The sequence below is a fragment of the Puma concolor genome, chromosome A2 (assembly GCF_028749965.1).
Source record: "Puma concolor isolate L17-30 chromosome A2, mPumCon1.1.hap2, whole genome shotgun sequence".
In the NCBI taxonomy this organism is placed as follows: domain Eukaryota; kingdom Metazoa; phylum Chordata; class Mammalia; order Carnivora; family Felidae; genus Puma; species Puma concolor.
The window spans coordinates 170,232,208-170,258,204 of NC_141668.1; the positions used below are offsets into that span (position 1 = coordinate 170,232,208).

Below are 25,997 nucleotides of genomic sequence, written 5' to 3' on the forward strand. Positions count from 1 at the left end.
TCATGCACGTGAACGTATGGTGACAGTGTTATACCACGTGGAAGACACCAGCCACACCAGGCCACATGGTGTGAGTCACTTACGTTAAATAGGCAGAGTGGGCAAATCCGCAGAGACACGAAGTATTTCAACAGTGCCCAGGAGGCATGATTCCCTGGCTATTGTGGCCTTTAAATTTGTTTAGGAAAATGGAGATATAATTCACATCCCATAGGGCTCACGCTTTTAAGAGTAAAACTCAGTGTTTTTTTTTTTTTTTTTTCGTATGTTCTCAGAGCTGTCCCACATCAATGCACCACCTGAAGAAGGAAATGGAACCTTTACATTTCTCATTTACAGGGTCTGATTACAAACTGGATGTGCTGTGACTTTCCTTGCAGAATATAACGCACACCTGAGGGTTGTAACGTGTCACACCTGTGGCTGTGGGCCGCAGGGGCCGCGGGGTCCCACGTCCCTTGATGGCTGAGGCCCCAGGGCACTTTTTATTGACCTGAGGCCGGAGAAGTGGAGGTCTGTTCAGACGGCGGGGCCTCACGCTTTCAAAGGGCCAGGTCAACACCCAAGGAGGTCTATTTCCCCTTAGGTGAGCTCACACAGTGAGCTGTTCTGTCTCTCTCTCTCTCTCTCTCTTTTTTTTTTTTTAATTTTTAATCTTCATTTATTTTTGGAAGACAGAGAGCACAAGCGGGGGAGGGACAGAGAAAGAGGGAGACACGGAATCTGAAGCAGGCTGCAGGCTCTGAGGCACCCCGTCGGTGAGCTGTTCTTAAACACAGGGGACAAGTGCACTGTCACCCTGTAGGGGCCATGGACTGAAGGCTCATCGGGTCCTTCTGTTCTGTCGCGTCCCGATGCGACGCTGGACAAGGGAGGCTAGTCGGAAACTGAACCAGATTCCTGACGCAGAAGAAGGAGGCAGGCGGCTCAGCCGGCCCGGAGCGCATTCTGCTGAGAGCCGATCCTGGCAGGCGGATTGGACACGTGTCTACCGCCAGCCTGTCACTCAGGGGGCAGGAGGCGGGACTGCGGGGGGGTGGGGAATCTGCCCAATTTGCGGCCACAATGGGCGGTGCCAGGATTACCCTCCAATCACAACGTGAAGGGCCGAAGGCTGTCCTATCACGGCGCGGAAGCGAAGTGGCTCGGTAATGTCCAATCAGGATCGGGGGAGTTATCATCGGAGCAACATCCAATCAGATCGCAGGGACTGAAGGATCGCCCAATTAGGGCCCGGGACCTGTACACCACCCAATCAGGCCCGAGCGAGAGCCCGGTGGGTGTGGCTCTCAGCCCGGGCGGCTGGCGCAGTAGGATACTGCGCTGCCACGGTTGCGGGTGTTCGCGGCGTAGGAGGACGCCCCGAGGGCGCGGAGCGGGGCCCCGAGATGGTGAGTGCGCGGGCCGGAGGGGCGGATGGGACCAGCCGGACCTAGGTGGAAGCGTCCGCGGCGGGGTGTCCCCCTCCCTACGGTTGGCACCTGGGTCCTGGGAGGATGGAACTGGGAAAGAAGGCTGGGGGAGGGGGGAGGCCTGGGATTCGGGGAGCGTGTGCGACGACCTGACTAAGCAGGAGTTTGCTCCTCGGTGGGGGACAGGTAGAGACTGTCCGGGTGAGTTGTCTCATAAAGGAAACTGTTTGCAGCCATAAAGAGACCGCAGAGAATAGCTTCCGAATCCGCGACTCCCCAGGGTGGGGGGGTCTTTTATGGAGGGTGACGATGAATATTCAGAAAGGGGAGCTCTGTCGGGGGCAGTCTAGGCGGGCGTGAGGTTGCTCGGACCGAGCTGGAAGACGTGCCCAGAAAGCACGCGTGCAGTGTGACGGTCACGGAGCCAGAGCTGCTCCCGGGGGCTGAGACTTGGACGTTAGAATCCAGCGGAGGTAAGTGTGGGACGTGGGGCCAGGGCTGAGCCCGCGCTGAGGGAGCAGGTGCACGCGCGTGGGGTCCTGGGCTGCGATCTCGGGTAAGAAATGCAGGGTTTTCTCACTTTGGAAACGGCGCGGAGAGTTTCACGGGTTTGGCTGTTTCCTGGCCTGGTGCAGACTGTCAGTCTTTGCTTCCACGCTGTTCCCTTCAAGTCGTAAATGGCTGAGATTGCTTTTCTGGTTTTCCATTTCTTTGTGATTCTGACCCGGACCAGGAAGTTCTGCAAGGGGTGTGCTGGGCAATTAGAGCCGGAGAGGCGTAGATCACGGAATGGAGCTGGGGTCCTAAAACGATTGCTTTTCTGGGCACCCCCTTAACCCGCTGAGCTTCCAGGGGGACCCACGGTGGACCTGTCACCCAACCAACCTGAGTTCTCTGCTTGGTGAGTCAGAAACTGCAACACACTGAGCAGTGCCAGGAAGAAAACTTTATTAGCAGCAGATACAGAGATCAGTAGATCTCAGGAAATAACTTCCAAAGCCCTGACTCCCCGGAGGGAGGGTGGATGGGCTCTTCTGGTTTAGGGCTGGATGGGTATTTCCATGGGGAAGCCTCCTCGTCCTGTGTGGGGTGGGAAGAAGGGGTGCTGCGGGTGGGCCTTAGGGCAGCAGGCCTGTCCCCAGGAAGTAAGTCATGTACAGGAGGCTGTGCTCCTCCCCCAGTGGAGACTTCAGTGTGATAATGAGGTAAAGGTAATTGGTGGTCATTCCAGAGGTCCCTCCAGGTCCCTCTGCACAGACGGGAATCCCGGGGCTCCTCAAACTGGTCGGGGAGGTTGGGGCCCTGGAGGTCTGGTGAGGGCAGTGGGTCTGCTCCAGGGGTGGGTTCCTGTCATTTGCCTGAGTTAAAGAGGACAGCTGGAAAGGACAGCTTAGGGAAACGTGGGACAAAGGTCTGTGAGTACAACCACATGGGCTTGAGGTCTAGCTGGTGACAGACTTGGGAGATGACCTCAAATCTGCACCTGGCTGAGGACAGTTTACTACAATCAGTTCCAACAGGGACCAGCTCCCATCTCAGGGACCCTCCAGTGAAAGAGAACGAGGCTTGGCTGTTCTGCAGGAGGCGAATGGGCAGGAAGGCCCAGTGTCAGGATCCCACCCTGTGGTGGAGGAAGGCCTCATTGGCTCAGGTCCCCAGGGCCTTGTTCCTCAGCTCAGTGGATGTTCAGAGTGTGGGTCACCTGCAGTTCAGGGATCTGTGGGGAGGACAGCAGCCTGGGTAAAGTTTGGGTAGGAAAGGGGTGGTTGTGGACAGTTGGTCAAACCAGGTTCAAAGGAAAAATACGAATTGAGTAAGGAGAGACATGTATTGACAACAATGATTGCAAAGGTGGGGGAGGGGATTGTTGCACTAGGGGCAGGGGCCTTGCAGGGGACAGGGGCTGCTGCTGCCGGCAGTGTGGCCTTGTCTCCAGGGTAAATGCCTCGTAAGTCCTTCTGTGCTGGGGGGACATTGCATGTTGTAGCTCGTGAATAAGTTACACGTCAGCAGGAAACGAGGAGCGGAGTGTGAACCATATGTCGGTTCTGGGTCCCATCACTTGCGACTTCATGGTGTCCAGCTCGAGTGTGTCACACGGAGTCTCCTGGACGTCACACGTTGGTTTATCTGATTCCTCCAGGGCTGAGCATTTCTCACGTGTGGGTTCCCTCTTCTGTGGAAGCGTTTCCAGCATGTTGTGACCTGTAACTCACATGTCTTCTTCCTGATCTTCTGTTTCCTTCATGTCCTGGGGACATTCAGGCTGTTTCATTTCAGCATGTTGTGTTTTCTCCATGTCAGGGTGTATCCTTTCTCTGGGTTGTCTGGGCGGATGGACCCTTCACGTTGTTAGTAGACTTGAACTTCCCCGTCTTCTTCCTGTGTAGATGACCGTCTTTTGTTCCGTGAGAAAACTGCATCACGCAGGTCATAATCACACATGCTGGAACTCTCTCTCCGTGTGTTCCTCTTGTTTCTGCGACAGATAAATCCACAACACTCAGTTATTGTCTGTGAAGCTGATGATTCCTTTTCCTCCACAGATGTCTAGTCTTTCCTGGCCCTGTGTGTCCTAGTGTCTCCATCTCGGCCACTGGCCTTGGGCACCTGCCTGGTAGACATCCACTTGCTGAAACCAGGGGCGCATGATGTCTCCCCTTAATGATATATTATGGGAATCGATAGCAAATGGGAGATACTTGTTGTGGGAGATAAGGGCATCCCCACATGTGTCATCCAGTCCAAGATCAGGAATGTGATCCCATCTATTATTTCCACAAGCCCATAGTTAATCCCATGGAGTGGGGTATACTCTGGGTTTTAAGGAGTGATTTTCCTTACACATTCATGCAGAATTGGTCAAGGTGATAGTTGAGTCATGCATTTGGGGAGTCCTTTCCATTTTCCAGCTGTTCAAATAATCCTGTGTCCCTGGGGTCTTATTATCTTCCCGACAGAGTAACAAGCATGGAGATTCTCTATCATGAGCTGTTGTGGAAATTTCTCTAAATTTCACCTCAAGTTGTCTAGCATTGGTATTCAAATTTTAAGAAAAACAGTTTTAATTTTTAATGACTTTAGGTCATGACAAAGGAAGATTCAAAACCTTAGTTTGGAGATCCATGGCCAGGTATTTGAGGAACCAGAAGAATTCAGGATCTAATCTGGTTTATAAGAAATACTATCAAATTCCAATATCTCCAAAGAGGTGGTTTTGAAACATAATTATTTTCTCTCTGAATTCACTCCTGTTTCCAAAGATAGCCAAATCAAGACTGATGGTTTGTAAAACAAGTTCAGTTTTAACAACCATCACCTAGTTACTTACAAAAGCTCAGGAAGAACAGTGATTGGCCAAATAGGTTTTTCAAGAAGCTTGCTTTCCTCAAAATTGTTAGCAGGAATCTCTGGATTGAACTTTTATAGCCCCTTGAGGCCAGAAGACAAGCCAAATATTTGTCACCAGACTTGTCTGCAAGACCTGTAGATTTATGTGATTTCTTCTTCTCAAGGTCCCCAAACTATCCTGAGGTTTCCGGCACCTGCCAGGACTTAACTTGACTCACCTGGTAAGGCTGCTGGGAACTCTGCCAGCAAGGCATCAGGCCAGTATTTCCAGGGGGGTTGATTGGCTCCACAAAGTCCACCTTAATTCCTTCAAGCTGTCTGGCTATTTCTGGGTCTATGCAGGTCTGTCTCAAATCCGACATTCCTGTCAAATCTTTGGTGAAATAACCAATGTGTCCAATGGTGTCTTGTTACAAGGAGAACAGATTCTCACTGTACTTAAGCAAAAAGGAGGGGAGGGCTCACCACTCAGATGTGTAGGAATGTGTTTGCTTGTAGATCAAGATGGCAGCTGCATACATGGGAACTAAGGAGTTAAGGGGGGAATCTGACAGAAGCAAGGCTGCCGAGACTCAGCCAGCATCAGGAAAGGGTCCCAGCTGAGTCCTTCCCATGTGCGGATTCACCACGGCCGAGCTGCCATTGCCATATTTGCCACTCGTTGGGAATAGACCTTGGGAACAGAGTGGAGAGGAAGGGAAAGGGGTCATTCGCCCATACAGGCCTGAATGGTCTGACCTTGTTCACCCTCAGACCCATAGACCATACCAGGGACCCCTTGGATAGAGAACTTTGGCTGCCTGGTGAGGACTGTGGTTACACCTGCCAAAGGGCAAAAAGAAAGGAGAAGGAGTCAAGGATCCCCCCTAAAGGGCAAGAGGGGAAATCCCTCATCCTGTTGGGCAAGGGGTGCCCCATAGACGCCCCCTGGGACTTGGGATCCTCACCAAGGAGGAACCTCAGGTGGAGGTTGTCAGGTGCCCAGAGAACACTTAGAGTCAGTCCACCAAGGGAAACTCCCAAGAAATTCCTAGGAAATCCCAGGAGAGGCCCAGTACAGCAGAGGGTCCCTGTGAAGGCCATCAAATGTGGGGCGACCCGATCAGAGGGAGGCCCGCAGCTCAGGGGGTGAGAGAATTCCCCCAAGGCAGAACAGAGGAGATGGGAGTTTACTGAATACCCTGCGAGGGAGCAGCGGGCAGGACGACAAAGGAGAGACCGTCTGCCAGGAGGCAGTGCTAGGGGGCTACAGTTATGGGGTCACGAGGGAGCATGGGAACCTTTGGAATGGTCCCTGTGTGGGACCTGTGCCCGGTTGTAAGTCGCAGGGGTTAGTTAGGGCCTGTGGCCATTTCGAGGCGGGTCACTCAGGAGCCCGTGTGCATTCAGCTGTGTTCTCACTGTGCCCTTTGCTGTGTATCTTTCCATCGCTCAGGCCTGTTGCCTAAAAACGGTCCATACACTGTGATTCTTCCCCCAGTGTTAACGTGAACGGTGGCTGTGTCCCCATCAATCCCTCAGGGACTCTTCCTTCTGGTGCCCTTTTCCTTGAATTCTGGGCCCTGGGTTAAATGTTGGAGCGGCCCTGCTGACTTCCAAGTCTCTTAAGGCCCCGGACTCGTCTTACACATCAGGTGTGCCAGGCGCCCGGGCCCTGGCCTGTGTCCGTGCCCAGAGCCCAACTAATCTGGGGAAAGGGTCGTGTCTGCCTGTCAGAAGAGAGGGGACTCCACCAGGCTTCTTGACTTGTTCCTTCCAGGGCGAGAGCTCCTCACATCAAGCGGCCCTGGAATCTGAGTGTCCACAGCATCCTGACATTCTGGTTCCAGTTCTTGGAGCTGACGAGGCATAATCGTCTTTGAGCAAGCCAATCGTGTGTCCTCCGCTTTGTGTGTTGTCCGAGTGAATATTTCACTTTTCAGTCTGTACAGTACTGGTCTGCTCAGATGTGTCTCAGTAGAAATAACCCAGTAAATTGGGTGTGTGTAAGTCCATGTCAGCTGTTGTCCTCACCCTCTGTTGTGACTCAGGGGTCCTAGGAATGGAGTGCAGCTCCCCGCCTGTCACCCTTCATCCTCCCACACACATGGGTGATGATGGAGCTTTGCAGCAATAGAGTGTGTGGTATGTTTCAGGCCTCTGTGGTCTTTGAGGATGTGGCTGTGAAGTTCACCCCAGAAGAGTGGGCTTTGCTGGATCGTGGTCAGAGGAAGCTTTACAGAGATGTGATGCTGGAGACCTGCAGGAACCTGTCCTCCGTGGGTAAGGATGGCTCCATACCTTCACTGGTCTTTTCAGGAGGAGGAAGAAAAGCTCAATATTTGCAAATCACATGAGACTGTACATAGAATATCCTTAGGACTTTACCAAATACTACTAGAACTAATACATGGATTTAGTAACGTTGCAGAACACAAATTAATATTCCAAAATCTGTTCCATTTCTATATTTACTACCAGAACAGCAGAGAAATTAAGAAAACAAACCCATATTCAGTTACTTCAAAAACTACAGGATACTGTCTTAAAAGTAACCAAGGAAGTTGAAAGATTTGTACTCTGGCAGGTATAAAACATTTAATGAAAGACATTGAAGATGACACAATAAAGGGAATGCTACACCTTTGTCATGGATAGTATGGACCAATTGTTTTGCAAATGCCTATACTATGAAAAGTGCTCTACATATTCAGTGCAATCCCTATCAATATATTGATAGTATTTTTCAAAGAACTATAGCAAGAAATTCTAAATTCTGTGTGGAACAGAAAAGATTCCAAATAACCAAAGCAGTTTTGAGAAGGCATACCAAAGCTGAATAAAACAGTCCCAGATTTCAAACTATACTCAACAAAACAATATAGTACTGGCACAAATCCAGACACCAACATCAAGGCAACAGAATAGAAAGTCCAGAAATGAACCCGTGTTTATATGGTTAAAGAGTCTCTAAAGAAGGAGCAGAGAATATACAATGGGGGAAAAGACTGTCTCTTCAATAAGTGGTGTTGGGAAAATGAGGCAGCTACTTGTAAGGAGGTGAAACTGGGCCAGCTTCATACCCCTTACCTGAAAGGAAACTCAATATGGATTAAACACCTCGGTGTAGGACTTGAACCCATACACAGCTTAAGACAAAACAGAGGTGCTAAACTCATGGACATCAGCCTTAGCAGTATTTTTGTGGACTCATCCCTTCAGGTAAGGGAAACAAAAGGAAAAATAAAAAATTGAAAAGGGAACATAACAGACATTTTCCCACAGAAAATAATAGGGATGGCCTCTTGGCACATGAAAAGCTGCTCAGTATCACTAATCCTCAGGGAAGTGCACATCAAAACCACAATGATCTGTCCCCTCACAGCAGCCGGAATGGCTAGTGTCAAAAAGACAGGAAATACGAGTGTTGGTGAGGATGTGGAGAAAAGGAAACTCCTCGTCTCTGGGGTTTAAATGGGTGCAACCAGCTTGGCAAACAGTTTGGAATTTCCACAATAAAATGAAACACAACAGTACCATGTAGTCCCTAATTCCGCTTCTGGGTAGTTCACCAAAGAAAAAAAGCCAGCACGATAAGATATGTGCACCCCCTGGTTCACCAGACTGTTACTCACTGTACTCAACATAGGGAAGCAATGCAGATGTCCTTCAACAGATGAATGGATAATGAAGATGTTGTATCTACATACAAGGGACTATCCCTCAGTAATACAAAAGGGACGAATTCGTGACGTTTGTGACAACATGGATGGACCTAGAGAGTATTATACCAAGTAAATAAGTCCGACAGAGAGACCAACAAAACACGTTACTTACATGTGGAATATGTGGAATCTAAATGACAAAATGAACAGACAACAGAAAATAGGAACAGACTTAAAACCGTAGACAACAAATTGGTGTTTGTGAGATTGGAATGGGATTGAGAGACAGGTGAAATCATGGAGGGGATTGAGAAGTACAGATTTGCACTTAATTGAATAAGTCATGGAAAAGTAGAGCACAGGGAATATGGTCAATAATTTTGTAGTTTTGTATAGTGACAGCAATTACACTTCTTATGGTGAGCATTTTGTAATGTATGGAATCGTTGAATCCCCATGTTGCACACCTGACACGAATATATAGGTCAGTATGCTTCTACCAAAAAATGAGTGAGTGAATGAATGAATGAATGAATGAATAATAAAAAGTCCCACAATTATCAGTCATCATGACTGTGAAGACGAAAGTTAGGCCCATCTTCCAGATTGCTTGTGCCCTTCAGATCCTTCTGCTGAGCTCTTTTCAGGGTCAGGGCAGCAGCCACACACACACCATCTAATCTCCTAATGGCAGCTGGGGCAGTGCAGGCAGCCTCCACTGAGGGCCTATGTGCCTTCAGAACAGGCCAACCGTCAGGTGGACCAGGTTCTGGAGAAGGGATTGGCGTTTGGACACATCCATTAGAAACGTGACTCAGTCTTTGAGTAGGGTGATGTCTGCCATTCACCTGTCCTCCCTGTTGGACTTTGCATCCACCGTAGCCCACATGGCCAGTCTTTCTGTCTTCCTGTAGAGGTAGGGTGTGGATGTGTGTATCTTGCCCAGTTCCTTCCTAACTGCCTCTTCTAATAAGTCTTATCGCCACATTAGTCTGCATCTTGTTTGAAGTATTTCTGAATGAATGGGCTGCCAGTTCAGACACTTTCTCTATTATTGCCAAAGTCCCATGTCCCAAAGGGCCTCAGAAGTTTTTAGTCCCATGACTGTTCTTTGTGATGAATTTCATTTACATTTCGGGATTAGTATGAATAGAAGCAGACATATGGTCTGTTTTTTAACCTTATGCATCAGGTCATTTCCACGAAATTCAACTAGGCTCCCAATTCTTTTTTTTTTTTTTTAATTTTTTAAATGTTTTTTATTTATTTTTGAGACAGAGAGAGACAGAGCATGAGCAGGGGAGAGACAGAGAGAGAGGGAGACACAGAATCTGAAGCAGGCTCCAGGCTCCGAGCTGTCAGCACAGAGCCCGACATGGGCTCAAACTCATAGACTGTGAGACCATGACCTGAGCTGGTCAGATGCCTAACTGACCGAGCCACCCAGGTGCCCCCTAGGCTCCCAATTCTTATAGTTTCTCCCAGTCAAGGTAAAATGAGTGGATCAGAGACTCAGCAGAATTCTTTGCAGAATAAGCCTCTGAGTGAAGAGAAAATACTAATGTTTACAAAAAATGATTCCTGTTCTGTGTTTGTAGAGAAGCAGAAATTTCACAGCAATGGAGATCTGACCCGAATGCAAGAAGGGCTTTTGAGGTGAGTGACACTTGTAAGGGAGTAAGGTGAGTGACACTTGTAAGGGATGTTGCGATTGTGAGACTGACCTGAAATTAGAGAACAGCTGTAAACCTAGTGCAACAATCTTGTAGTCAAAATTTTCACAAGAAATTTTTATAAATTTATTCTAGGTATTGATCATGTGAAAAAACATTACGTTGGAAAAAATGGTCAGAGAAAACTATATGTATGAATCCCAAAATGTTATGACTCTATTTGAGTTGTCAGCCAGAGATTATGGCATAAGCATGATGGGTTTTAGGCTTTTACCATTTTGTAACCATGCAGACAGTGCCACAAACATCACCATTCATTGACAGTGGCCATTATATAGTGCAATAATGATTAACAAACATCAATAGATCATTAATTAATAAAGAGACAGTTTCTAATCATCATTTCCTAATCATGTACCTTCCTATTTTGAACAGAAGTCCTTTGGTGGAGAGTGTCTGTGAACGTATTGAAGGAGATCAATGTGGAGAAACCCTGAACCCAATTACAAGTCTTACTGTGCATGAGGGGTGTCCTACTGGAGGCAAATCCTGTGAATGCACTAAGTGTAGAGAAGCCTTTGCAGATGGTTCCTTCCTAGAGAAGCCGCGAAGACCTCACCCACGACTCAAACCTAGTCCTGGTGAGGAGTGTGGGCAGGCTTGCAGCTCTGTTACGAGCCTCAACACTCATGTGGACGCAGACGTTGTAGAGAAACCCTGTGAAGGTCAGGTCACTGGGAGAGCATCGGAGACATATGCAAAGAGTCTCCGTAGTAAAAAGTCTATAGAGTGCAAGAAATGTGGAAAAACTTTCACTTGCACAGCTTCCTTTAAACGTCATGTGCAAGGTCACTGTGGACAGAGAGTCCATGTGTGTGACACGTGTGGGAAAACCTTCGTGTATCACTGCTACCTTACACGTCATGTGAGAATTCACACTGGGGTGAGACCCTATGAATGTCAGGAGTGTGGGAGAGCCTTCGGGTATAAGTCAAGCCTGCAAAACCATGTCAGGACCCACGCTCGGGAGAAACCCTATAAATATCAGCCGGGTGGGAAAGCCTTCCCTGGTCAGCATTCCTTTCGAATACCTGAGAGAAAACACACAGGGTATGCACCCTTTGAATGTAAGGAGTGTGGCAAAACTTTCAAGAAACGTCTACATTTTGAATGTCACATGACCACACACAATGTAGTGAAACCCTATGAATGTCTGGAGTGTGGCAGAGCCTTTAGGCATCACTCAGACCTGCGAGTTCATATGAGGACACACACTGGGGAAAGACCCTATGAATGTAAGGGATGTGGGAAATCCTTCCGGAAGTATCATCATATTAAACGTCACATGGTTATTCACAGTATAGTGAAACCCTATGAATGTAAGGAATGTGACAGGGGCTTTGGGGATCAAACACACCTGAGAATACATATGAGGACACACACTGGGGAAAGACCGTATGAATGTAAGCAGTGTGGGAAAGCCTTCAGATATCAGTGGAATCTGCGAGGACATGTGACAACACACACCAGGGAGAGACCCTATGAATGTCCGGAGTGTGGGAAAGCCTTCAGGTATAAGTCATGCCTACAAGAACATGTGACAACACACACGGGGGAGAAACCCTATGAATGTCAGGAGTGTGGGAAAGCCTTCAGGTATAAGTCGTGCCTGCGAGAACATATGAGGAGACACACTGGGGAGAGACCCAATAAATGTCAGCACTGTGGGAAAGCCTTCCTTCGTCACTACACCCTCGTACTACATATTATGAGAAGACACTCAGGGGATGGACACTTGGAATGTAAGGAGTGTGGGGAAACTTTCAGGAAGCATCGACCTTTTGAACGTCACATGACCACACACAATGTAGTGAAACCCTATGAATGTGAGGAGTGTGGCAAAACCTTCAGGTATCACAGAGACCTAAGGATACATGTGCGGACCCACACTGAGGAAAAACCCTTTAAATGTCAGCACTGTGGGAAAGCCTTCCCATCTCCTTCAAACCTGGGAGTACATATGAGGACACACTCTGGAGGGAGATCTTACGAATGTCAGCGGTGTGGGAATGCCTTTACCTCTCCTGCTAGCCTGCGAGCCCATATGAGGACACACGCTGGGGAGAGACCTTTCGAGTGTATTGAGTGTGGGAAAGCTTTCAATCAGCTGCAGATTTTTCAAAGTCATTTGAAAACACACAGCACCATTAAATCCTATGAATGTAAGAAGTGTGGGAAGGTGTACAAGTTCTCCTCCTCTCTTCGAGCGCATATGAAGAAACACCCTGGGGAGAGACCTTGACAGATCACTGCTTCCTTCAAGAACATGTGAGGCTGCACAGTGGACAGTAAGCCTCTGTATGCAAGGACTCTGCTAAGACCTTCCAGTGTCCCAAAGTCCTGGGCAGAACCTTATGAATGACTGCTGTGTGGGAAAGCCTTCAGTCGTCCCTCTTCCCTTTGAGGACCCATGTGAACTTAAGCACCATGGAAAAGCCTTCAGGTATCCCAGGAATCTGTGAGCACAGACACACTGTGGCATAGCATTTATTCTCCCTTAAATTCTTACTGAAAATGTGAGCCAGTACAATGGAGATGATCCTGAATGGACACAATTTTGGGAAAACTTCAGGTATAGAACTTCATGTATTTTGTTCATGAAAATTCAGGCGTGAGAGAATCTTTTCATTGTTGTGAATATGCTTTTGAGTTTCCAGGTGCCTCTTCCTTGATAGGAATCCCAAGTGTATGAATTCCTAGTTCGTGTCACTGATGTTAACACTGATGGTTTTAAGTGGCCTTCTTTGTCCTCTACATCTGTGTGACCTAGATGTTGTTACCTCAGACTTGAAGTAATCACACGGTTATGTACATGTCTCTTTCCCATTACAATGTCTTTTGGACCCATAGATGATAAAAATGTGTATGTTGCTGGTGTGTACATATAACTTTATATACTTTTACAAAGAAAATTTATTGAGTTATACATTCCAAAATGTTCTTGTTACATTATCATGATATGAGACTTGTATTTTTGAAAGTTCTTTTCTGTCCTCTGTTGTGAAACTGGAATATTCTCATTTTGTGTCTACTCTACTTTTCTGTCCTTATTATTGGGTGATATATTTTCATATCAATTCTGTCTTTTTATTCAGTTTTTTGAAAAATTTAAGAAATGTTTATTTTTGAGAGCAAGAGAGTACACACATGGGGGGGGGGGCAGAGAGAGAGAGGGAGATATACAAGCAGGCGCCAGGTTCTGAGCTGTAAATGCAGAGCCCAGTGTGGGGCCCGAACCCATGAACTGTGAGATTGTGACCTGAGCTGAAGTCATATGCTTAACTGACTGAGTCGACCAGGTGCCCATTCTTCTTCAATTTTTAAAGTTGATACTGGTTTTGTGTTTCTGGGAGTCATTATTAGTGTCTTTGGTTGATTTTCTTCTAAATTATGACTTAGAAGAACATCCCTTTGAAAAGGGATTTCTTTGGTTGATTTTCTTCTAAATTATGACTTAGAAAAACATCCCCCCCTTTTTTTTTTCCATGAGCAGTGATTGTGGTGGAAATACCACTGGGGTGCTTTTCTCTGGCCCCGAGGAGGTAAAGTGTGGAATGACCAGTACCCTTAATATCAGCCACATCAGCCAGCCAAAGTATGCCATCTGATAAATTCTGGACATAGGAGCCTCTTCATTTTTATCCTTATTAGAGATAAAAACACTTCATTGTTTCCATAACATTCTGCAGTTCTGAGGTACCCCAAAGACATTCCAGCTATGGGACGAAATGTTTTTGGTGGTACCCTTGGCTATGGTATTTGGTCATGCAATGGTGCATAACATCCTGTTGGGCTGGACGTTGAAGGGAAAAGTATTGCTGCTTCGGTGCCTTTAAAAGGATTTGCAGGGTATGTGATTGACTAGGTCAATAGAGCACGGTATTCTTGGTCTTGGATTGTGGGTTTGTGCCCCACATTGTGTGTAGAGGTGACGTAAGCAAATAATAAAATGGAATCTTAATGGGCAACTGGGTGGCTCAGTCGTTTTAAGCGTCTGATGTCAGCTTAGGTCGTGATCTCACAGCTCGTGAGTTTGAGCCCCGCATTGTGCTCTGTGCTGACAGCTCAGAGCCTGGAGCCTGCTTTGGGTTCTGTGTCTCCCTCTCTCTGTTTCTGTCCCACTAGCACTCTGTCTCTGTCTCTCAAAAATAAAACGTGAAAAAATGAAAAAAAAAAAAAAAGAAAATAATAAAATGGAATCTTAATTGGAAAAAAAAAAAAAAAGGATTTGCAAAAGTATGCCCAAGATAATATGATCCTCTCTGGCTATAGGTATGGTCCTGGTGTTCTTTGGAGGTCTTTAATAAAGTCATTATCTTAGAGTTATTAATGTACTACAGTCATGTTAATGACAGTCTTGCATATGCAAGGATTTTAAAAATTGACCTGAAGGGAAACAACCATACAATCATAATGTACCTGGTATTATGACCAAGAATGCATGAGACTTTCAACTAAGAATTGTCTCATGGGAACTAGCCAGACAGATTTAACACCCCATAAGTGGAAACGCATATTTTGATAAAATCTCTCAGCCAATGAAAAGTAAAGAGAATTACATTCATTAGTATACAGGTGGTTTAAAATTGATTAATGAGTTTTCTTCTGGGCAACATGCATACAAACTTGTGTTTGACTAAACAAATGCACACCGTTTTTAATCACAATATAAAAAGTGAACACTTACTGAATTCTTGGCTTCAAGTAAGAGAAATCCTTCACATCCCACCTGATATATGAGGAAGGTGCTCATTTCTCACACGGAAGGATACAACAGCGCAGACACTCAACAGGGCAGTAGAGGGTCAGAGTCCCATGTGGTTTTTAGCTGTGCCATTATATCTGTTGTCCTGGAATCAAGATGTCTGGTCTTCCACAATCACTGAGAGAATGGGTGCTTGCTCTACAAATGATACGTTACACATACTCAAGACTGTCATTAAGAAAAGGGGAGTCAAAGCACCAGAGAAATTCAAGAAGCATGACAGTTTAAATCAGTGGCTCGGGGGACACAGTGGGGCTGGGTGGAAAACTCAAAGCTGTGGCTTTCTGACCATGGCATCTGATCCATATTTGGGGGGGGGGGGTCATAGAGACATGAGTGGAAGGCAAGACTGCTAAGAAAATAGGAGGGGAAAAGGTTAGTGTTTGGTTTGGTACATGCTTGATTGACAGGCTGCTAGTTAGAAATTTGGGCTGCAGGCTGTTGGCAAATAAGCCCCTATGCATTTGTCCATCTGTATGGTGACCCCAACACTAGACTAGGGCATCTTCACCTCTACTTTCAATACTCAGGCCATCGGTGAGTTGTCACCTAGAACCACGAATATGGGGATTCTGGGAAAAGTGGCTGTTAGCCTTACCCACAATGAAATAATTCAGCAGAACCATAATTATCTACGTAATTTTTTTGACCTTTCACAGTCGCATGGAAAAATGGAGTACAGTGAAGGGACAAAAGGAAAAGGTATATGGAGATTATGTATTTCTTACAAATACATATAGTCTGAAACGGGTATATTTTAGAGAGATAGCTGTATATATGGTCAAAAGATCTAGGAAAACAAAACAGTAAAATAATGATTTCAGGTAACACTGGAAGTCAATACCTAAATTCATGACAAGGTATATGCAGTACAAACATACACATACTCGGTTCAGTATTGTACCCCCCACATTTCATATCCACGTGGAACCTCAGAATACAGCCTTATCTAGAAATAAGCTGTTTACACATGTAAGGAAGATGAGGCCACACTGGATTAGGGTAGGTCTTCCCCCCAGTGATGGATGTCCTTATAAAACCTGGAAATTTGGACACAGAGGCCTGCACTGAAGACAGAGCTTGACCATGTGAGACAGAAGCAGGGATTGGCATGATGTGTCTACCGGCCAAGGAATGCACAGGGTTGTTGGCAACCACCAGAAGTGGGTCAGATTGTCCCTCAGAGCCTCCAGAAGGAACCAGTCTTGCAGACAACTTGATCTCAAACTTCCAGCCACCTCAGTTGTGACACCACAAATGTCTGTCCTCTCAGCCACCCAGTGTGTGGCGCTGTTACAGCAGCCCCAGGAGAGGAATGCATTCTGAAGCAGGGAGGGGACCTTGGATATCCGAGGGACAGCTGGAAGCCACTGTGCCCACAGCAGAGTGAGGGGGCAGGATAGGGTGGGTCGCATGCACTGGCTGACCAGGAATACTGACTTTGGTGGTGGGTGGTGTGGACCTTCATGAAGAGCTGTTGGGCCACCCTCACAGGACCCCACTGTTACCATGACAACAGAGCAGGACGGTGACGTCGCAAAAGCTGGTGGGTCACACTGGGCTGGCAGCAGTGGCAATGATGTGGAGGTTGGTGCGCAAAGAGAATTTGAACTTGGAGCCATCAGAGTTGCCTGGCTTAGAGGTGGGCTGAGAGAGAGTCAAAGGAGACTCCATTGTTTTGTTCAGGAACAACTGGTATGATGGCGATGCATCCACTGAGATGTGGGTGCTCACGTGGACAAGGTCTTGGTGGAGCAGGAGGAGATCACTCTGGGGCCGTCGAGATGGAGTTGAAATAGTGCAAATGAAAGGAGAGGACAGGTGCGTGGGGGCTCCGTGGGTTGGGTGTCCGACTTCGGCTCAGGTCATGATCTCGTGGTTTGTGGGTTCGAGCCCCCCGCGTCCGGCTCTGTGCTGACAGCTCGGAGCCTGGAGCCTGCTTTGGATGCTGTGTCTCCCTCTCTCTCTGCCCCTCCCCGACTCATGCTCTGTTTGTCTCTGTCTCTCATAAATGAGTAAACGTTAAAAAATTGTTTTTAAAAATGGAGAGGATAATTCTTCAAAATGTTAATGGATTAAAAAAATAAAACATTGAAAAAATGTTAAATCATTTTTCTGTAATTCAAAACAAATTTGCATAGGAAGTTATTGGGATCTTTGGTTTCATGTGGATAAACTGGGGACCACTGAAACAGCTCCAAGTCGTTGAATCAAGTCAGGAAAATTGCTGAGCCTACAAGGGCGACACAGTTTAATACAAATGAGTGAAGTACAGAAGTCCAAGCATTTTGGAGTGCCTGGGTCAGTCAGTTCCTATCAAGTCCAACTCTTGATTTTGATTCCAGTGGTGATCTCACGAGATCGAGCTCTGCATTGGGCTCTGCATTGACAGCATGGAGCCTGCTTGGGATTCTCTCCCTCCCTCTCATTTTGACCCACCCCTGTTGCTGCTGTCTCTCTGACTCTCAAAATAAATAAACATTAAAAAGAAAGAAGTCCAAACATTGAAACAAAGGAGATTTGATTTAAAATGGTACAAGCCTTTTGATTCTGCTTACATGCAATATGAAACCGGAGAAATTGTGCACACAGGTGATGAAAGAAAGGAAGCAAAAGGAAATGAAGTGTTCAATGCTGAGTTGTTGGAGCCCACAGGGAGGCAGGGTGCGTTTTTGGTCAGAACACCAACTCAAGTAGGATGTGGGATGCGGTGGCCACCTTTCTTGTTCATGTTGTGATGTCATTAATGCTCGTTGTTTAAATTTTATGTTAGGTGCATGTTTTGTGCATTTTTGTTCATGTATAATTTCCAGTAGAATGCTCAAAATCAATGACCGCTACTCACCCCAGTGCCACATTAAAAAAAAAAAAAAAAACTATGTAAAATTATCTCAGTAGGCAGAGAAAAAGCATTTTATAGTATTCAATATTCATGCATGACAAATATTCTTAGTCATTTAGGAATACATAAGAACTTTCAAGTCATTCTGAAGGACATCTCCAAATACGGTTTATGAAGGAATACATATGTATGTGTTACGAGTCACTTGTTGAGTAGAACTGTATACACTTCACGAATTCCCAGCACTGCAGTCCCCTTGAACAGCATCGTAGATCTCCCAGCCAGCGCCAGGACAGGTGGGTGTAAGGGTTACAGTCAAAAAGAAGGAACGTGTCTTGTTTCCTAGCCGAAGGAATGTGTATATAGAACATCACCAACATATCAGGGTAACCAGAGAAAAAATAATTAGAAGGTATTCAGGATGACCTTACATTTCTACTTCTATTCACTATGAAAAAGCAAGTTTGAAAAATGACAACCAGTACAAGTGAGAAATGAAGTTACTATTCACAAATCAAAACAACTCTCATGAAGAGGAGAGAACCTTTTGTAAAAAGTGTACAAGTATTAGTCTTTTGAGGTCAAGAGACCAAAACAAATGCAAATGTGGAGCATGTTCTAAGAAATGAGAAGCAGTGTTGCCACCATATCAATATGGAAAGAGGAGCTGAGTCATGACAATTCCATCAGTACTATAACCAAGCTTTTCTTCACACTTCACAAATGATACTTTTAAGTTTTATAAATAGGAACAAATGTTCAATAATAGCCATCCTTTTCTATACAGTGCGCTGCAAGGACTTAGCCTAGAATGATCAATCATCAAGAACTTGTATGTTGGAAAATAATGATGAAGGTATGTATATATAGAAGTACATTCACATGGGAATCAAAGGTCATCACTTAAATCAGAAACTCCATTACCTTAAACTCCATGGCCTTGCACATTAAACTGTCTAGGGACATGTGTGTTCTCAGAGCATCTCAGTTCCAGGCCTTGGAAACATCTCTGCTGAGAATCCCCAGCCCTGGGGGCCTCTCCTGGGTAACCCAAGAGTGATAGAAACACAGGAAGAAATCTTCATCAACTTGAATTCAGTAAGGTTTCTTAACTGTGACAGGATAACCACAGGGATCACAAGAAAGAGTAGGTAAATGAGGCTTCAGCAGGATGAAAATCTTTTGTGCATCAAAGGTCATTATCGAGAGATTGAAAGGACACCCATAAAATGGGAGAACATCCTTGTAAGTGGAATGTATAAGATTTTATCCTGCAGAATACACAAAGAACCCCTATATCTGAATAACAAAAACTTGACCCAATTAGAGAATGAGGAAAACCTTCAATAGACATTTCTTAAGATGACGTACAAATGTCTAATAGACACAGGAAACGATCCTCCCATCAGGACGATGCGAGTCAGAACCACGATGAGATGCCACTTCCCACTCACGAGGACGGCTAGGAGCCAGAATCCAGAAAAGAAGCGGCGGCTAGGATGTGGAGAAAGCGGAACCCTGTGCTTGGCTGGTGGGAGTGTCAGGGCAGCTGACGTGGAAAAAAGTTTGGTGGTTCCTCAAAAAGTGAAACACAGAATGGCAGTGTGACCCAAGTGTTCCAGTCCTACGTAAACGGAAACAGACACTCAGATGTGTGTACAGGAATGCCAGGTGCAAAACTGTGCGTTCCCCACAAAAGAGGGAAACGTCCCAAGTGTCCCCCAGTGCGTGGATGGATGAACAGGGTGCAGCATAGACATAGGATGGATGGTGATTCACCCGCAGAAAGGAATGAAGGACAGACACGTTCTGCAATATGAGTGAATCTTGAAACAATTATGCTGCATGAAAGACACCAGACACACCAGGCCCCATAGTGTGAGTCTATTCATACAAAATATGCAGAATAGGCAAATCTGTAGAGACATAAAATATTTCAGTGGTGGCTGGGAGCATGGTTTCATGGTTATTTTGGCCTTTAAATTTGTTTTGAAAAATGAACACACACTTTTAATTAAAATGTTTTTTTTGAAAGTTTTACATTAAACATTTTTTAAAATCTTTTATTTACTTTTGAGGGAGAGTGCCCAAGTCGGGGAGGGAAAGAGAGGCAGGTGAATAGAAGATCTGAAGCAGGTTCTGTGCTGACAGCGGCAAGCCAGATGGGGGTTTCAAACTCACAAACTGAGATCATGGCCTGAGCGGATGTGGGAAGCTCAACCAACCGAGCTGCCCCGGTGCTCCTGTGCTCACACTTTTAAAAGTAAAATTCAGGTGTTCTTTTATTTTGTATGTTCGCAGAGCTGTCCCACATGAATACACCATCTGAGGAAGGAAATAGAGCCTGGTTGGTTCCACATTCACAGGGACTGACTACAAACTCCCATCTGCCGGGTTTTTCCTTGCAGAATATAACGCACACCTGGTGTCACACCTGTGGCTGTTCCTGGCTGGGACCACAGGGTTCCACGTCCCATGGAGGGGGGCACGTCAAAGGGTCAGGTCAAAACCCAGGGAGACCTTGCCTTCCAGGTGGTGACGTCACCATTCACTGAATTGTTCTTAAACACAGGGGACAAGGGCACCGTCACCCTACCCCCTGCACCTCAAACACAAGCATCAACCAGCCCTTCTGTTTAGTCACGTGCCCATCCGGCGCTGGACAAGGGAGACTTAACAGAGAAACTGAGTCAGACTCCCGGGACAGGAGGATGCAGGCAGGTGAGCGGGCCAGGAGCGCATTCTGCAACCTAGGGGCACAGGGATCGGACCGTGTGTATTGCCAGCCTGCCACTCAGGGAGCAGGAGGCAGGACTGGGGATGGGGCTTGGGCATCTGCTCAATGTGGGGCCCCAGGGGCCCGGAATTACCGTCCAATCAGAACACAAAGGCCCGTTTGGAACACCATCCAATGAGGTCGCAGGACCTGAAGTATTGCCCAATCTGGGCAGGAGGGCCCGGGAACCATCCAATCAGGCCCGGGGGCGGGCGCAATCCCACCTCATGGACGTGAATCCGCGTTCCCCGCGGGCTCAGGCTCCCCTTTGCGGAGCTCGCACACGCCAGGGGCCACAGTGTCGAGTGGAGGACGCCTGGAAACCCTGGAGCAGAGCCTCGAGGTGATGAGTCCGGCCCAAGTGAGACCCGGAGGGGCTCGTTCCCACCGGCTGGAACCCCTGGAAGGGGCCGCGGGCCCGGGTCTCCCAGACCCTGTGGCTCCCATTCCGAGTCTCCACTTTTGGTCATGCAGTGGTGTTCCAGCGTCTGTCTCGTCTCCTTGAGTGTCCCGGGTTCCTGACCTGAGTCTCCTCTCCAGGCCGTGGGGTGCAGTTCCCTAGTCCTGTCCCTTTCCTGGTGCATGTCCTGCGGATCCCCATCCGATTCTCTGCCATGGGCCACGGGATGCCGTCCCGGCCTGCTGTCCCCTCTCCTCCTTGAGTCCCCGGGTTGCGTCCAGATGTTATGCCACAGGGTGTGGTCCTAGCCCGTGTCCCCTCTCCTCCTTGATGTCTGACAGGATGTGTCCAGATGTTTTGCAGTGGGCCACTGCGTGCAGTCCTGGCATCCTGGCCTCTCCCCTTGAGGAGACCCCCAGGATCCTGTCCCAACTCTTTGCCTTGGGCCGGGATGGTGTGGGTGTTCGGTGTCTCATCACATGCCCACATGTGTTCCCGGGATTTTCCATCCTGAGTCTCTGCTCTAGATTGTGGGTGGGTTCCTGGTGTCCTGTCCCTTCTCCACCTGTGGGTCCCAGGGTCCCATCTCAAGACTCTGCTGTGGGTGGGGGGCGGATGTCCATAGTCCCGTCAAATCCCTATCTGACGGTTTCCCTGTGATCAGCTGAGTCCTACCTGGTGAAAGGAGTCAGGACCACCACCTTCAGGGGTAGTAAAGCTTGGAATGAGGATCAGGGGACTCACAGTGGTCCTGGGAGAGAAACTCAGATCGAACTAGGCTGAGGACACTTTAGTGCAAAGTGCTAACAAGAACCAAGTGCAGTCTCAGGGATCCTCCAGCATCTTAAGTGAAATGGGACCAGGTTTTGCTTTTCTGTGTGGCAGAGATGAGCAAGAAAGCCCATTGTCAGGATCGGGTCCCTGTGGTGAAGGAAGGCTTTGTTGGCTCAGAGTGTGGGCCACCCACAGTTCAGAGGCCTGTGGGGAGGACAGTGGCCTGGGTAAAGTTTGGGTAGGAAAGGGGTGTTGTGGACAGAGTCAAATGAAGAATCTGAATTGAGTAAGGAGAGTCCTGTATTGAGAGGAATGATTGCATAGGCTGGGTGGGTGGGGGGGGGATAGGCACTGTTGCACTGGGTGCAGGGGCCCCCAGTAGTGGGAGTGGGAGCAGAGTTGCTGTTGTATTAGGGGCAGTGGCTGCATCAATGGGGAGAACATGGTGAGCATAAGACCTGCAAGTGTCTGAAGGGAGGAGAGGAGGAAGGAAAGGAGGCATGAGCAGGTGTGATGCTGACGTGATGGTTCCTTGAGGCCAGCCTGTTCCCCTGTCCCCAGGAGGGGCTGTGTGTGGCTCAGCCTGAGAGCAAGCCCACATTCAGGGGTCTGGAGGAAGGAGAAAGCCAAAAAAAGTGGGACCAGCAAGCATTTTGTGCCCTTTGGTCGGGGGACAAGCAGCTGAGCTAATCATGGGTGAGGCACAAAGTATGGATTTGAGGGCGGGTCTGCATGTGGCCCTGTCGTGCATGAACAAGGGGGACTTCTCTGTGAGTCTTCTCCTGGTCTGATGGGGAAGAGGGGCCCTCTCTGCAGCTTGCTGTTTTCCGGACTCCAACAGGATGGGGAGAGCGTGCGTTTCCACTTCCACTGAGGTTTTCCCAGGAGCAAAGAGCTCAGGTTGATGTCTGCAGGTCACCTGTCACCTGGGAGCAGTGCTGTACTTAGGTAGCTCAGCACTGATTGTTTTCTTTTATGCCAGCCTCACGTTTAGCATGTGTAAAGTTACTGAATTTTTTCTGCCCCTTTCTTCCCCATTAGGTCAGTGGGTAGTAAGTGTGTTAGGTCATTCCTGTTCCTACTGACTTGTGTTTCTCTGACATATGCAGAGAATGTTCACTTAGGGAAAAGGGTCTCAGAACAGAAAATGTCTTTTTCTATTAGGGTGGGGTAAAATGCATGGATTCTCACACCTTCATGCCAGGTGGGTGTAGTCATGTATTAAAAGGATTCAACCGAAGGCTAGTGACTGTTCCATGCAGGGTACAGTTAAAAACCTGTGATCCTTCTGGTTAATTCCTGGTGGTCAGAGATACATGCAAATTCTGCAAACTGGGATGTAGTCAATTCTGACTTTCAAATTGCTATCACGTGGGTAAATTTAAGAGGTACCTGTTTTCTGAAAAGCATGGTTTCCTTTTTTTTTTAAACCATAAAGTGCCTGATAATTTCCCTTCTTTCTTTTATCTTGAGCACAGTGTAGAAGCTGTGATTCTGCACATTTTTCTTCATATGCTGAGATGGGGTCTTTGTGTCATTGAAATGACACAAGGTGCTCAAAGCAGATCTCAAGTTCATCTTCTGCTTTTGTCGGCAGTCCTGCTCAGTGGTTTCATGTCTCCAAATGTAAATGCATGTAATTTTTACACATTGGGGAAAATGGCATATTGCAGATTGAGATTAAGTTAAAATAAAGCAAGAAATGTGGATGCAGTGTGAGAATCACTCATCAGTGCTGATTCCTTTCACTTGTGGCACTGGATGTTAAATGGCTTCATTTTTTCCAGCTCAGGTGTGTGACGTGGGGTCTCCTTGAGAGCACACATTGATTTTTCTTATTCCCCTAGGGCTGAGCATTTCTCACGTGTGGGGTTCCCTCTTCTGTGGAAGCATTTCCAGCATATTGTCACCTGTAACTCAAATGTGTGCTTCTTGTGTCTTCGGTCTTCTTCACACTCTATGGATATTCATGCTGTTTCACTTCTATGTGTTGTAAGTATTTTCTCCAGGTTAGGGTGTATGATTTCTCTCTATTGTCCATGTGGAATGGCCCTTCACTCTGTTAGTAGACTTGACCTGTGTAGATTACCTTCTTTTAAAAAATATTTATTTATTTTAGAGGGAGAGAGAGAATGTGTGCATGCCTTTGTGCATGCCAACACCAGAGATGGACACAGAGGGGGTGAAGACAGAGAATCCAAAGAAGGCTCTGTGCTGACAGTAGAGAGTCTGATGCGGGGCTCAAACTCATGAACCTTGAGACAATTACCTGAGGCTATGTTGGACACTTAAGTGACAGAGCTACCCACACACCCCTAGATTACCTTTTTTTTTTGTTATTGTTCTGTGAGAAAACTCTTCCATCGCTCAGGTCATAATCACACATGTGATAAGTTCCTCTCTGTGTTCTATTTGATTCCATGACAGTTAAATCCACATTACTTTGTTAGTGTCCATGAAGTTGATGAGGGAAATGATTCATTTTTTTCTCTTAGTTAACCAGTCTTCTCTGGACCGTGTGTCCACGTGTCCCCATCTCTGCTGCTGCCCCATGGCACCTGTTGGGTGGACATCCACTTCCGAAAATCAGGGGAGCCTCTGCATGCATTCCCTTTTATCCATCAGGGTTTTTGTCTGTCTGTGTGTTAATGCCAGTTGTTCCAGTTAGACCAAAATATAGCGAGGATCTATCTTTTTTTTTTTTTTTTTTTGACCTCCAAAATGACAAGACAGAGGAATTCAACTCAAAAGAAAGAACAGGAAGAAGTCATAGCCAGGGATTTATTCAGTACAGGTACAAGTAAGATGATATCCTTACAAAAATTGTAAGGATATTAGCTGGGCTTTAAAAAAGCATGGAAGACACTAGAGAATCCCTTACGCCAGAGAAGAAAGAACTAAAAACAAGTCAGGCTGAAATTAAAGTTGCTGTATCTGAGATGCAAACTGAATGGAAGCCATGACAATGAGGATGGATGAAGCAGAGGAATGAATCAGTGATGTAGAACACAAAATTATGGAAAGTAATGAAGCTGAAAGGAAGAGGGTAAGAAAGGCATTGAATCAAAAATGAAGATTTAGGGAAATAAGCAAGTCTTTAAAGCATATTAATATTCGTATCATAGGAGTCCCAGAAGATAAAGTGACGGAAGAAGGGGCAGAACATTTATTTGAACAGATTATGGCTAAAAATGTTCCCTAATCTGCTGAAGAAAACACCAGATTCTTGAAGTCCCAGAAATTCGGAGAACTTCCATTAATTTCAACAAAAGGCAGCCATCACCAAGACATATCATAGTCAAATTCACAAAATACACAGACAATGAAAGAATCCTGAAAGCAGCAAGGGGAAAAAGTCCTTAACGTACAAAGGAAGACAGATCAGGTTCAAAGCAGGTCTGTCCATAGACAGGGAGGGAGTGGCTTGATATATTAAACATCCTAAATAGGAAAAGAAGGCAGCTAAGGATATTTTGTCCAGCAAGGCAGTCATTCAGAAGAGAAGGAGAGACAAAGATGTCCCCAGACAAGAAAAAAACTAAAGGGTTTTGTCTCCACTAAACCAGCCCTGCAAGAAATATTAACAAGGACTCTCTGGGGGGAAAAAAGACCAAAAGCAACAAAGACTAGAAAGAAATAGAGAACATCACCAGAAACCACCAACTTTACATGAGACACAATGGCACTAAGTTCATATCTTTTAATAATCACTCTGAATGTAAATGGACTAAATGTCCCAATCAAGAAACATAGGGCATCAGAATGCATAAAAAGAGAAGTCCTGTCTTAATGCTGCCTTCAAGAGACTTGCTGCAGACATGAAGGCACACGCTTGAAAGTGAGGAAATGCAGGACCACCTATCATGCTGATGCACATAAAAAAAAAGATGTCATAAATGTAAATACTTATATATCCTTATATACATACTTATAGAAGGTAAAAAGATTTATTTTATTTTTTAAGTTTTATTTTTATTTATTCCAAGAGGGAAAGAGGAAGCAGGGGAGGGACAGAGACACGGAGAGAGGCAGTGTCATTGCAGAGACCAACATGGGGCTCAAGCTCATGAACTGCAGGATCTTGACCTGAACCGAAGTTGGATGCTTAACTGCGTGAGCTACACAGGAGGCCAGGCAAACTAGATTTTAAACCAAAAACTGGAACAAGAGATGAATAAAGGCATTGTATCATAATTAAGGGGTTTATCCATCAAGAAGATTCAGCAATTGTAAATATTTATACCCCCAACTTGGGAGACCCAGATATAGAAATCAATTAGTAACACACCTAAAGAAACTC

General features: G+C 46.4%; 1 protein-coding gene across 1 annotated transcript; it reads left to right on the plus strand.

Annotated features, from left to right (window-relative positions):
* Positions 1–1,243: 1,243 nt before the first annotated feature.
* On the plus strand, positions 1,244–13,176 carry LOC112852809 (uncharacterized). Its single transcript, XM_025916342.2, has 4 exons — positions 1,244–1,391; positions 6,899–7,025; positions 10,006–10,063; positions 10,516–13,176. Exons 1-4 carry the CDS (start codon positions 1,389–1,391, stop codon positions 12,380–12,382), a joined length of 2,055 nt encoding a protein of 684 aa, XP_025772127.2. The 5' UTR covers positions 1,244–1,388; the 3' UTR covers positions 12,383–13,176.
* The last annotated feature ends 12,821 nt before the right edge of the window (positions 13,177–25,997 follow it).